Raw genomic sequence first — 13,003 nt, 5'->3', positions numbered from 1 at the left:
CTGAACAACACAATTTTCTTTTAACGGGTGCAAGGGAGTTTAGTGTTCTCCCAAACTGTCAATTACTCCAAGAAGGACCTTTTAGAGTCACAGCTGTGTGAAAAGGTGGAGCCCTGCTTCTTCCAGTCTCTAGCACAGCCCTCAAGTAGGCTAGGCAGAGGGTACCACAGGAGGGGGGGGCTGGGACTCTTCCTCCAGTTGCCCCCAGGGTAATCTCACCCCCCACTGCATATTATGACAATATTTCTCCTGGGTTTTCCATCTAAAGTCCACCCTTACCCCTGCAGACTGTTTACATGTACTCCTCCTGTCGAGGAGCAGGAGGAGTACATGTAAGAGAGGGCCCGGCTGGGCAATGTACGGGAGCCTCCTTGAAGTGCTTGTGAGGCAGGATGGAGTGGCCTTGATGCATCTGGTGGTAGCGGACCCAGTGCTGCTTCTCCTCTCAGCGTCTGGTCTCATCTTGCTGAACTTTAGCTATCTCCTCTGAAGGAACCAGGAACACCTCTCAAAGCCTGACATCTGGATTCTGATGGCAGATCCTCTCCCACTTCAAAGAGGACTCTTGGGCCACGGGCTCCTCTTGTGCTGCAAACGCTTCCCTCTCTTCCGTTTCCTTTCAAGTATCTCCCTCACTATCTCGGCTGTCCTTAAATCCCCAGCCTTCTAGGCTGGGTAACCTGTAGAGCTGCGTTTGCAGCTCCACCCCAGTCTACAGGTGAGCTGCAGCTTTGAAAGTGGGCCCTTACTCTTGAGGAGATAGAAAGACCATTCCCCTTGGCATTGGGACCAGGACTGGGCCCATAAGTACCTAAAAACCCGTTACCTGTCTTTAAAAGTAGGCACCTGGGAAAAAAAGTAATTTCCTTTTTAAGAATATTTTTCCTTCCAGGTGGATGCAAAAATGTGCTTGACATTTTTAGCTTCCAATCAGAGAATTAACATTATCAGATTTTTTTAAAGCTTGCAATGCTTTGGGGAGGCATGTAGGAAGTGTTACATATGCAAAGGAAGCTAATGTTTGGACTGCTTTCAGTAAAAGGGAAAAATTACTTAGAAAATCTATCCAGAGATAGAGAGATGAAGCAAAGATGCTACAGCTAGTTACATGTGAAATCTGAAAAGGAGAACTGTGGCTATAGGGGCTCCCCATGTGATCAGAAAATCCTAAGAAATCAGGATTCTGATCATGTGGTGATGCTCCACATCTCATGTAGAGAAACTGTTCTTGACAAAGATTAGCTGTATACAGGCAACAAGCTAGAGAGGATGGGGGTGGTGGCAATTTTACCAGCTCTGTCTGCTTATGCATACAGATTAATTATATACTGTACCTGGATAAGGCTAAAGAGGGAAAGCCTTCAGGTGACCCTTCCTCTCTTTAGGCATCACTGCTGGCTCCTGTATGGATATAGTTCTTGGCACACATGTAATTACAATATACTACCAACACAAGGAACTTATCAATGAGTGCCACTTGAGGAAAAAGGCATCTCTTTTTTTCATTCTAAATTCCATTTACTTCTGCATCTGTGTTTGTCAGTTTGTTAGGGCCACCTGTCTCATGCATGCTTTTTTACTGTGTGTCTTATTTTAAAAAATAACCAAGCAACAGGGATGGGACTTTCATTTAAAAACAAGGGTAGGAAACATGAAAAGAAGTTTTATCATGTCTTTCGAACACTTAGTAGTGCATCACCTGCCTTTTCTAGATCTTAAAGTACATGTTTTATTGGCTGCTCTAAAACTGGGATCTATAATGTGGCATCCTGAGGTCAAAATCCTGCTTAGCATAGTAAATCATACTATGTCTGTTGATTCAATGAGGTTTTGGTGAATCATCTCCTCCATCTGTCCCATGAATTTAAATGGACTTACTTTAACTGACTTGCTTTAGTATAAAAAGTTACAATTAGAGTAGGCCCATTTAAAACAACGGCACTTCAACTTACAGAGATATAGATTTGTCAAATCCCCACTGATTCAGTGGGCCTACTCTTGTGCAATTTCCTATGCTAAGCAACAGGATTTTGGCCAGTGTATCTGTAGACACATCCTTTGGTACCTGCAAGGGCTCCTTGACCATTGTGAATTTTATTGGGGTGTTGAAGCACTGGTAAGCAGTCGTGCCCATTTCCTTACTCAGAAGTTAAAAAGCTTTTTCTCAGAAGAGAGAAGAGAGAGAACAGGGTTGGTTGAGGCTAGGGTGTTTCTTTTCCTTGTGTCAAAAACACCTTTAAAAGAAAAACAGGGGAGGGCAAAAATTCTTTGGAAAGCCTGATTTTGTAAGTCAGAAAGGTAAAGTCTAACTGCAAATATGAAATACTCTGCCACAGACTGCCCTCTTATCTTCAGAACTGCAAGAGTCAATGGTTTCCAGATTAAATGATGACCAGAACACAAGGCACACTTTGCAAGGACATGTTTGAATCCACCAAGACTTACTTTTAAATATTTGATTGGAGGGGAAAGGATAACTTCCATTGTGTGTGCTCTTTAAAGTTGTGCCCATTAAAGCTTTGTTTTGATCTTCATATTGTTCTGCTGGTCTTCATATAGCCCCTTGCCACCCACTATCTAGAGATTTGAAAGAAGGGAGGAAAGTAAATTGCAATCAAGAATAACAAGAAGGTGAGAGGGTCCACTGCCTTCTTCCACCCGTCGTCTTTTGCTCCTTGAAACTCAGGTGCAGCTTTTTCTCCCCTTAAATTTCGTACTCTTTCCTGCATGTACAGTGGACCCTCGACATACATTGGCTCGACATGCATACTTTTTGAGGTACAGTCAACCCTCGACTTACAAACGGCTCAAGTTACAAACATTTCGACTTACAAACCACTCTGATAGAAAAATAGACTCGACTTGCACACTTAGATTCGAGTTACAAACCAAAAAAAATGTGTTTGAGGTGGGGAAAGCATGAAGTTTGAACTTTCTGTTAACCGTTGGCCAGTGAAGAGGGTGCTTATCTGCATCCTCGCTCTTCCCAGCGTTTTGAGAGTGGATTTGGAGACAGTCTTCAGACTGCCTGGTACTGCCTGGTACTGCTGGTATTGCCTGGTACAGTGCGGTACGGACTGTATTTTTATTTTTTGGCGCTTTTTAAATTTTTGATTTTTGGATTTTTAAAAGGTGTTCCCTCCCTCCTTTGCTGCCCTCCCTTTCCCCAAAAGGTGCTTGTATTGGCTTGTCTTGATTTAAAAGGTGCTTTTCAAGGTGATCTGTTGTCTGAAAGGTGCTTGGTTTTTTCCAGAAGGTACTTGTCTTGGCTGAAAATGTGCTTTTCAGGGTGTTCTGTTGAAAAGGTGTCTGTTCCCTCCTTCTCTCCCTCATTTCTTTCCTCTTTTTTTAACCTAAGTCATCTTAGGTTAAAAGGAAAAAAAGAAAAAAATTCTGCCCCTAGTGGTAGGAACGGATTAACCGGCTTTGCCTTAGTTCCTATGGGAAATGCCCCTCAACCTAAGAACCAAAAACAGCCGGAACAGATTAATTGGTTTTCAGTGCATTCCTATGGGAAATGCTGATTCGACTTACAAACTTTTCGACTTACAAACTGCCTTCCAATACGGATTAAGTTTGTAAGTCGAGACCCCACTGTATGGACTTCTCAGGCGCAAGATTTCCAATTGACTTGTGGCCACATTCAAATTTGGTGTTCCCCGCCTCCCCCTTCCAGTCCGTAGGCTGCCGTGCCTCTGGATGCCTTCCAGGGCTTCTCCGCCGCCATGAGAGGCATCTCGGGGGTCCCCTGCCACCACAGATTGAGCCTCCGAAGCACGATCAGCGGCACGCCATGGCGGTGGGGAAGGCCTGTGGAGGTCCTTCTCACAGCTGATTGAGCCTCCAAAGCATGATCGGCAGCGAGGGGGACCTCCGCAGGCCTTCACCCCCCACACACCATGGGAGGCCTCTCGGTCCGACACAGGCTTTCCCAGGGTGGACCGGGCCTACCAGGGGAGGCCCAATCTACTGCCCGGGAAAGCCTAGTAGACCAGGCCTACCAGGGGAGGGCTTCCCACAGTAGGCCCTGTCTACTCCCCAAGAAAGCCTGGGGAGTAGACCGGGCCTACTGAGGGAAGCCTTCCAGGGGTCTCCTGCCGCCGCCATCACTGCTGCCTGAGGCCTCCGAGAGCTTCCCCGCCGCTTACCTTTCCCCGCCAGAAAGGTAAGTTCTATTTATTTTCATTTGTGTGTGTGTGTGTGGGGGGGGGTTTCTTGGGCCGGTTTGGATTAAATGGTTTTCAATGCATTCCTATGGGAAATGCATTTTCAACCTATGGACACCGTTCCAAGACAGATTAATTCTGTAGGTTGAGGGTCCACTGTACACATTTCTTAATTGCTTGTTGCTACAAAGTGATTTCAGTCATTTCTGGAAGTGCAGCTGTGGCTGAGGGGAACCAACTGCTGCCACTGTTGCCATATTTCCAGGAGATTCTCTGGTAATCTAGTTGGAATTGAATAGAGCAGATAACAAACTTTTGCTAGGACAGGCATTTTGATGGAAGAAATTCTCCCCAACCATGTTAATATCATTTATGTATGAAAGCATGTATATGTTGAATCATGGGCTTTTAATTAAAAGAATTAGTTTCACTTAAAGTAGCTAGTATTATTACCCCTAAATATTTACAGATGTTTTTGTAACATGGATACCTGTTAATACCTGTAGGGATGTTCTCTCTTGGCTGAGCCCTAATATTTTAGAATATTTTTTAAATTGATCTTTAAACCAGATACTAAACCATATTCTGAAAAAATGTTCGATATTCTTGAAATCTCTATGAAAGGATGTGAAACTGGTACTACCATATCATTTACAAAAAGGTGCAAGAGACATCTGTGACCCTTAATTTGTACACCGGATAAAAGAGGATCTTGCCTTAATAAATTAGCTTATGGTTCTAAAGTCAGGGCAAATAATATAGGTGATAGCTAGCAACCCTGTTTTATTCCATAATTGATTAAAATGGGAAGAGAATCTAATTACGTGTATGATTAGAATAGACAGCCCTCACTCAGGACAGAGAAGAACCCAATCCATTACTTCCCCAACTTTAAAAAGAAAACCTCACCCACTATGTCAAATGTTTTTGTAGCATCTAATGATGGTATATCATAGTGATTACCTTTGCTTTTGGAACTATGGTGTGCCACATTAAAAAGTTTCTGTATGGAGTCTGAAATTTGTTTTCAGCTTATAAAACCAAACTGATCCATTTTTACACAAGAATCAATTATTTGAGCTCTCCCATTAGCTAAAATACTGATTTATTACAGTAAGAGGATAGTATGAGTCAACTTCTGGATTTTTTCTGGCTTTGGAGCACAAATTATACAAGATCTAGTCCATGACAGTGGCAAACAGCCCTCATTTAATATACATAGAATTGAAAAAAAAATTAATAGCGGCTTTTCCAGTTGATCCAGCCTTTGTAAAAATCTCCACAGAATCCATTAATCCGAGGAGCTGTACAAGGTTTTAATCTGACAGCTTTTCTAAATTAATCCATTATAATTGGACAATTTAAGTGTGCTCTATGATTTTCATTTAACTTACTAACATTAGACTTCTGCAGCAACTGATCAATTAAAATACTACCTGGATTATTAGAAGAGTAAACTTTGGCAAAAAAAATTAATAAAGGTGACATTAATTTTACATATTGGCTCTTTCCATAAGCATCAGAAGTTTGCTGTTTTATCAATTGTGACTTTGGGAGCTGTACATTTAAGGCCAGAAGGAGCAACTGCTACATCAGTATTATCTAACAGCACTAACCAAGCTGGTTTGTTTAGAAAAACACTGATTTCAAAACTGGCTAAAATTTTTCCACATTTTAAGCACCATTAGGGAAATAGTTAGCTGATCAAAAGTGAGCTGAACTCGTGTTTGACTATGATTTAGGAAGATAATCACCCTTAACATTCTTCTGATTTCAACACAGTGAGTGGTGAAACTCTTATTTTTTATTTCATCCTTTATTTAGCCAGTTCTGCAGTATCCAGAAGCAACTTAATTATGCTGTAACTCAGTGGTTCTTAACGTTTTTGAAAGAAATGCCCCCTTGAGCCATTGAGGAAGTTATCATCGCCCCTCTTCCCGCAGTGATGATATCTTGTTTGTTTGTTTGTTTGTTTAAGACACTTAAATCCAATGACCCCTGAAAACAAAATTAAATTCCAAGAAAATGAAATGCCCCCCCAAAAGTAACATTTAATGATTTAGTTGCAAGTGAATTTTAAGACGCAAAAAGAAATATAAAAAGGGCATAAAAACAAATGCAGGAACTAAAAATTTCAAGACAAAAAGTCTGAAACTAAAATTGGAGGAAAATATATATTCATGCACACTGTAAAAAGGCTGCAGCCATCTTCACAGGTTTGGCTTGCTCCAGCGCCCCCCTACCGCCCCCCTTCTGCTCCAGCACCCCCACGCTGCCCCTTTTCGTTCTACCGCCCCCCTGAAAAATGAAATCGTCCCCTGGGGAGCATTATCGCCCACATTAAGAACCACTGCTGTAACTGACATAGTGGTTCAATCATAAACTCTCCCTCCTAGTACTGTTGTTTCCTAAATGCACAGCTATTTTGTCTTCAGGGTCTGCCTGGGGCTTAATTGATCATTTGTAGAACTGTTCATAGCACCCACTTTTTTCTGTCCTGGTTTAGTGGAATGTTTTGAACCTTCTAGCTGTAATCCTCAAAATCATGCTCAAGTGACTCTAGTTTATTAGAGATCTAATTAACCTGGTGAAAAACAGAACAGTCTCTCTTGTCAAAAAGCAATGCTCCCCTGTAAGACCCTCCAGTTAATTTCTTTTGGAGTTTTGACAAGAATTCCTCTGCTTATCATGGACTCTGATTCCTTGGATATTGATGGTTTAGAACTGAATACTATTGCAGTTATTATTTTATCATATTACTGGACATTTTGTTGTTAAGGTTTATATAATTTAGTTTGCCTAAACCACCAGGTGGCAATCCTTGGTTGTCTTTCTGTTTAATTTTTTTTCGTTTGTGGTATTATGTATTCATTCCTCTATTTTAGTTTGTATGCTCTACTTAATTATGTAAACCATCCCAAGTAGTGTCTCACTAAATCAGGCAGTCTAGAAGCTCAATAAAGAAATAATTTTTAATCCACTGTTTTCCTAAAAAGGCCACATTATGATCACAGTCTGAAAATAGTTCAGTGGCTGATTCAGAGTCCGAATTCAAAGGCATACGGTATACAGTATTTATTTGGGGAGAAGAAAATGGAGAAACTACTGACTGGTTTTTTTTTAAGTAGCATATCATCAATTCAAAGTAGTTTTACCAGCTTGAAAATGGACATAAACTGAAACTAGAGTTATTTCTTGATTGTTTGTTCTTCCATCCTGTTTTCTTCCCCATAAGAAACTGCTTTAACCAGTCTCCTAGGTGTGAGTGAATCTCACACTCTTCAAGAACTTCCAGGAACTTTCAAAAGTTAAAGAATATTATTTCCATCTTAATAATTACCAGCAAGGCTCCAACTTAAAAATAAAAACTTAGAACAGCAACTGGGAAAGAGTTTACTGCTCCCCGTGTCACCATGAAACTCTGCCTACCACTGTTAAACTCAATGATAAAACTTCATCTGAAAAGGGAATAAATATATTTTAAACAAAGTAGACATGGTCTAAAGGGGCAGGGTATAAATTTAATAAATAAATAAAAGCACAGAGAAGGGAAAGGAAAGCAAAAAACATATGGAGTAGGCTGCTGCACCTTCTGGTTCTAAAGAAAGGGAAACAAGGTAAAACTAAGTAAAGGTAGCTAGAAGATAAAGAAGTTTCTAGAAAGGTGGAAGGGAAGCTCTCTCTCCTCTAAAGAAAAACAGCCAATGAATCTTGACGTAAATTCGGAAGATAAAAGTCTAATTATTAGTAAACCAACAACACAAAGGTAATAAGGGCTTCTTATTTGATTCTCTGTTGGAAAACCTGCTATAGAAAGCAGCTGCTTTTATATTCCTCACTTTTCTATCGGAAAACAGAGGGTCTCAGTATATAGTTGGGGGGGGGCTACGCTTGAAAATTTTATGCCACATAGAGGTTTAGACTACAATGCCGTATCAGCATTTGTGACAAGAATTTATCAACAACTGATGACTTGGAGCCAATATCAAAACTGGGACATGAAGCATACAGATGATGTGGCATATGCCCCATGGGCAAATTACAACAGCACAGCAAAAATATGAAATATTGTAAATAGCCAGGAGGGAGCAGAAGGGGCTACTGATGGACCAAGACATTTTCATAAAAATAGCAGATTGTCACTTCATCACCACTTTCTAGGGCATGCTACTTCAAGAAAATGTTTGGATTTATATCGGATTGATGGACACTTCAGTGAACAAGTTCTACAAACCAGGCACTCCAGCTTTGGCCTTGATTATTCCTGAGGACACCCCAGGAGAATAGCCATCTCATTTATAAAACCACTGGAACACCTCAGCAGTAGACTCTCTGTAATTCAGTTATGTCAAGTCCTTCAATATAGTGACCAGCTTGCTGGAACACATGAAAAATGATTCTCCCCCATGATAATGGATGCTGACTGTAAATCTTACTTGGTACCTCGAAACCAAAGAGCATACAGCACAAATCCATTTTTGGTGGTAGGGATCCTCTTGAACTGACAGTCTTGTGATTTCCATATAACTTCTGAGGATGCTATTTTGACTGCTCAAAAAAGTTGTTGACCAGGCACTTTGATTTTACCTCATTATGCTTGAAGAATTAAAATGCCAATATATCTTCTTGTAGTTCAAATCATCTGAACCATAGGTTGGGAAAAGCTGGTCTGCATATGAATCAATCTAGGGTAGGGATCAGTCTAATCATCATAGCTGCACCACACAATTGGATTTTAGATTTTGCTATTAGGTCGTGGGTCAGCCAAGGCTACGTTGTCATTTAGGAAAAGAAATAAAAAAGCTATAGTGATTCCCAGCATTTGCACTGGGTTTTTAACATTTCAGGCAGCAATCGTTCCTTACTCTACCTGAAGTTGTCAGCAACTGTGGTATCTTACACAATTTTTGTTCTACAAAGTGGTTTTCCATAGTCTCTCCCATCTACTTGGGATATTCATCTCATCCATCCACCTCAGGACAAAGGAGTTTTAAGAATTTATTTACTGCTATCTGCTACTAAACCCGTTTGCTTTCAATCTGGGCATTGTATTTTCTCATCTATGTTATAGTTAACCATCTTTTGATAAGCACGCAGTGGGACTAAACAGAAAGACTATTGTGTGAGCATCAAACATCTAGCCTACTTGTAAGTAAAGGATATTTTATTAAGAGATAATTGAATGAAAAATCTGTTTGCATGAGGTGGTTTCATTCCCACAAGACATTATCTACAAATAAATATAGTGTCATGCAAAGAACTAATTTTGAAACAGTTGGATGTGTTCAACTGTGTCTGGAGACAACCCTAATTGTGCCACTAAGGTGGCAGTTTTTTCTTTTATACAAGTAAGGGTAGGCCTTGTAACAGCTATGCCTTCTTTTACCCTTCTACAACATTCACTTTGTAAAGAATCAGTCCCACTACTGGTTCCACTAAACTCAATGCCATTTTCACAAAATGTTTTGTCTGTTGCTCCATTGCACTGATGACCAAAATCCATGTCCTCCATAGTATTCGTCAAATCTCCAACATGGGGTTGTGACTGGGCATGGTTAAGTTTCTTAAGCAAATATTCTTCATATTTTTGCACTTCATTCACTAGGTCACTCATCTCACTCTGTACAGCAGAGCTGCATCCTCTGCGTTGACACCAAGATGAAAGAGCACTATTAAAATAAAAAAGGGTTAAAACATGCTTCAGTGAATGAAAAAAATTGCTTTTAAAAAATCAATTCATATTTATTAATTCACATTTGAGCTATTAGAGGAGCAATGATCACACAGTTTCATACTCCAGTTTGAAATATTCTGTTTGTGTCTCAGTCTGAATCCCTATATAAAAATCACCACGCTTATCAGAAACCATTTTTTAGAACAAAACCTGCTTCCTCCTTGCAAATGTCTGAAAAAAGCAAGTTACATTTTCATGTAAATATCAAGTTCATACTGCTGATTCTGGCAGAGGAAGTTGGATGAAATCCTATTGCATTCATGTGTGCGCAATGTGAATGATACAATCAGCAGTAGCAAATCATTACTGATCAAAGGGTTCCTTTGGCAATTTGGGAGTGCACACAGCTTGTACATAATGCAATAAAGTTGCATGCACTCAGAAAGAATAAGATGGACACAAGATAATGGATATAGCCACAAATGTTTAATTGTTATTTTAATGTAGTTTTCCTGATCTTTTTAAACTGTTGATTATTGTACAGTTTCCCCTATGGGGTGAAAAGTTGCATATAAATAGATGGATAAATATGTACAAAGATCAAAAGTAGGTGGAAGTTTGCATCTTCTGCTAAACTCTGCTGGTTAACTCAGATTTGGCAGGGTGTAAAAATATATCAAAATATATCATGCGGCTATAATTGATATAAAAACAATATACTCTTAATATAAATGAGACTGTATTCAAGAAATGTTACTGATAAGTGCAGATTTATTACTCTGCAGCAGAGATGTAAACATTCTGAAAATTTCCATTTTTTTCCTGAAAATAAATGTCTTTGGTTTTTTTCCTGGGAAAACATTGAAATTTTACATCTCTAAAGAGAACTTAAATACATAAAGTCTCAGAAACCTTTCATTAAGATCTTCATGTTATATAGTTTAAATACCATGTCATAGATATATTATTTATCATTGTAAAAGAACATATTCTACTCCATTTTTTCTGGAAAAAACAAAAAAATTGTTTGAGAAAATATCTGTTTCTTTCCCAATTTTCTAGGTTTTTTCCCCAGACCTTCCCATTTCTATTGTGCAGAGCCTTCAACTCAAGAATTTTTATATTCATATGTCACAGCATACCTTATGGTTCCTTTAAGTTGGCCACAGAAAAACATTGTTCTTACTGCTTCTTGATATCCCCGATTAAAACCCTGTTGAAGTGCCACCTCTTTGCCAGCTTCAATTCCTTCTGTGTAGCCTTCCTTCAAGCAAAGACAAAAATGTCTACTTTGCAACTATCATGCAAATACTATAATATTCATTCACATGTGCCTCGCTTATTCTAATGTGCCAACTAAAATGTTCCAGTATTTTAAAAACATTTTTAAACGTTGTAAATGTTTGCATACTTTAAATATTTTTGTCTAGATAAATGTCTTATAATATGATGTTCTAAAGAGACAGCATTGTAATGGAAAGACCTTTTTTGTCAGATTACAGCACATACCACAATATAGAAAATATTTCAATCTGGCATTTTCTTCTACTCGTCCAATAATATGTACTGAACAAGTACAGCAGGACCCCTGCATCCATGGGGCATAGGTTCAAAGCCACCCACACCCTGTGGATGCTTGAAAACATGGATAGTAGTGAACCCATTCACAACTATCTGCAGGAGTTAAGGCGAGAGGAGGAGATAACTGCACATGTGCACTGTAGGCTGGGTTGTAGCAGTGGTGACCTTGCACAACTGAAACTGCTGATACTGGCTCCACAGATACAGGGGTTCTATTGTAAATGCATTAATTCTTCCAAATAATTAACAAGGAAGGAAATGGATCACTGGAATTCAGGTCATGATTATTCTAACAGGGGGTCAACTATGTTGTGTTAACCAACCAATGACCTGCTCTTGTTGATTACAAGTTTCATCTGATCCCCAATTCCAGCTTCAACCACTAAAACTTCTCCAGAGTGAAACAATTTAACTGAATTGCACTGAGTTCACTTAAACTGATATTTGACACAAGGGCCAATCTATAAAGAAGGACAGCATCCTCCACATTTCTCAGCACTCCTACAGCTCATAGTGGAGGGGGGGGATCACTCCTTTAAAGACTGGACCATTCAGGTATGATCAGTAAAACTTTAAAATTTGCAACATCTATTGTTACTTTGACACGCTTCTGCATGGTGTTCTTCCACTCCTTCTGTGCTATGTCTATCTCACTGGCATCTTCATCAAACACATCTTCGCTACAGTGATTGATTGCAGACTGTAGCCATGACATTTTGGCTGTGTATATAATGGAACCTATGGGCAAAAGCACAAGAAATCCAGCATGGCAGGAATCAATCAGAGCAAAACGTGCAAGGGAGTAATACCAGTTGACGGTAACAGCTATATTTAAATTATCTAAAAACAATGCACAAAGTGACACAGCAAGACATGCATCTACTGAGACTTCACACTAGCAATAAAGACGAGACTCGAAGCGAATAGGACTAAAATCCCAACTTTTCCTAGCGAGTATCGTAAGGTAAGAGGATCACTCGCCCCTTCAGAACTATCATTCAAAGAGCGGGTCTCTGGGAGAAAAACCCGAAAAGGAGCGCCTCCCTCCCTCCCACGAAAGACTGATGTGCGGGGGAGGCAACAAAACAAAACAAACAGGGAACGAACCGTAGGAACAGCCGCCTTCCTAGAGGATGGGCAGCTCCTTGGGCCTCCCCAAACGCCGGAGAGCCGGCTACCCGCCTTCGCCAACGGTCGACCCTCTCTCGCCCGGTCACGCCCCGGCCCGACCCCGGCCCAGCGCGCGGAGGTCTGAAGGGAGCCGAAGGGCGGCGAGGCAGGTAGCGCTCACCTGCCGAGGACAAGCCGGGCCCTCCGAGGACGGACGGACGGGGCGGGAGCGCGAGGGGCGGAGGGAGGGAGCCGACAGAGCGGCGCGCGCGCTCGCAGCCGGCCTCGCGCTCGCGCTCGGGGGCTGCTGGAGGGCGGCGGGCTTCCCAGGCACAGGCGCTCGCGCCCCAAGTCTTCGCTGCTGCTGCTGCTCCTGCCAGTGGGGGCGAAGAAAAGAAGCCCGGGGCGAAGCGAGCGGAGGCGACTGGCTGGCGGACGGGGCGGGGCCTAAAAGGCGCCTCGCCCGCCTTCC

The 13,003-nt window shown here is 41.0% G+C and overlaps 1 protein-coding gene across 2 annotated transcripts; it reads right to left on the bottom strand.

Annotated features, from left to right (window-relative positions):
* Positions 1–9,312: 9,312 nt before the first annotated feature.
* Positions 9,313–12,981, bottom strand: YAE1 (YAE1 maturation factor of ABCE1). Of its 2 annotated transcripts, none has more exons than XM_073003755.2 (4): positions 12,713–12,981; positions 12,020–12,159; positions 10,983–11,104; positions 9,313–9,835 (listed from the first exon to the last, which is right to left on the bottom strand). In XM_073003755.2, the coding sequence occupies exons 2-4, from the start codon at positions 12,134–12,136 to the stop codon at positions 9,427–9,429; spliced, it is 648 nt and encodes a 215-aa protein (XP_072859856.1). In that variant the 5' UTR covers positions 12,137–12,159; positions 12,713–12,981; the 3' UTR covers positions 9,313–9,426. The 2 variants fall into 2 exon arrangements, with proteins under 2 accessions (XP_072859856.1, XP_020643844.2); XM_020788185.3 differs by lacking the exon at positions 12,713–12,981 and adding an exon at positions 12,529–12,664.
* Between the last annotated feature and the right edge of the window lie 22 nt (positions 12,982–13,003).

Source organism: Pogona vitticeps, chromosome 6, assembly GCF_051106095.1.
Source record: "Pogona vitticeps strain Pit_001003342236 chromosome 6, PviZW2.1, whole genome shotgun sequence".
NCBI classification, from domain to species: Eukaryota; Metazoa; Chordata; class Lepidosauria; order Squamata; family Agamidae; genus Pogona; species Pogona vitticeps.
Note: the sequence above shows the minus strand (reverse complement) of the source record. Positions and strands in the feature narration are given on the sequence as shown.

Coding starts and splice junctions, on each gene's coding strand:
- YAE1 (XM_073003755.2), bottom strand. CDS start 12,136: ATGTCATGGCTACAGTCTGCAATCAATCACTGTAGCGAAGATGTGTTT. Junction 11,105..12,019: donor CCATGCAGAAGCGTGTCAAA/GTAACAATAGAT, acceptor CTTTGCTTGAAG/GAAGGCTACACAGAAGGAAT. Junction 9,836..10,982: donor CAACTTAAAGGAACCATAAG/GTATGCTGTGAC, acceptor TTATTTTAATAG/TGCTCTTTCATCTTGGTGTC.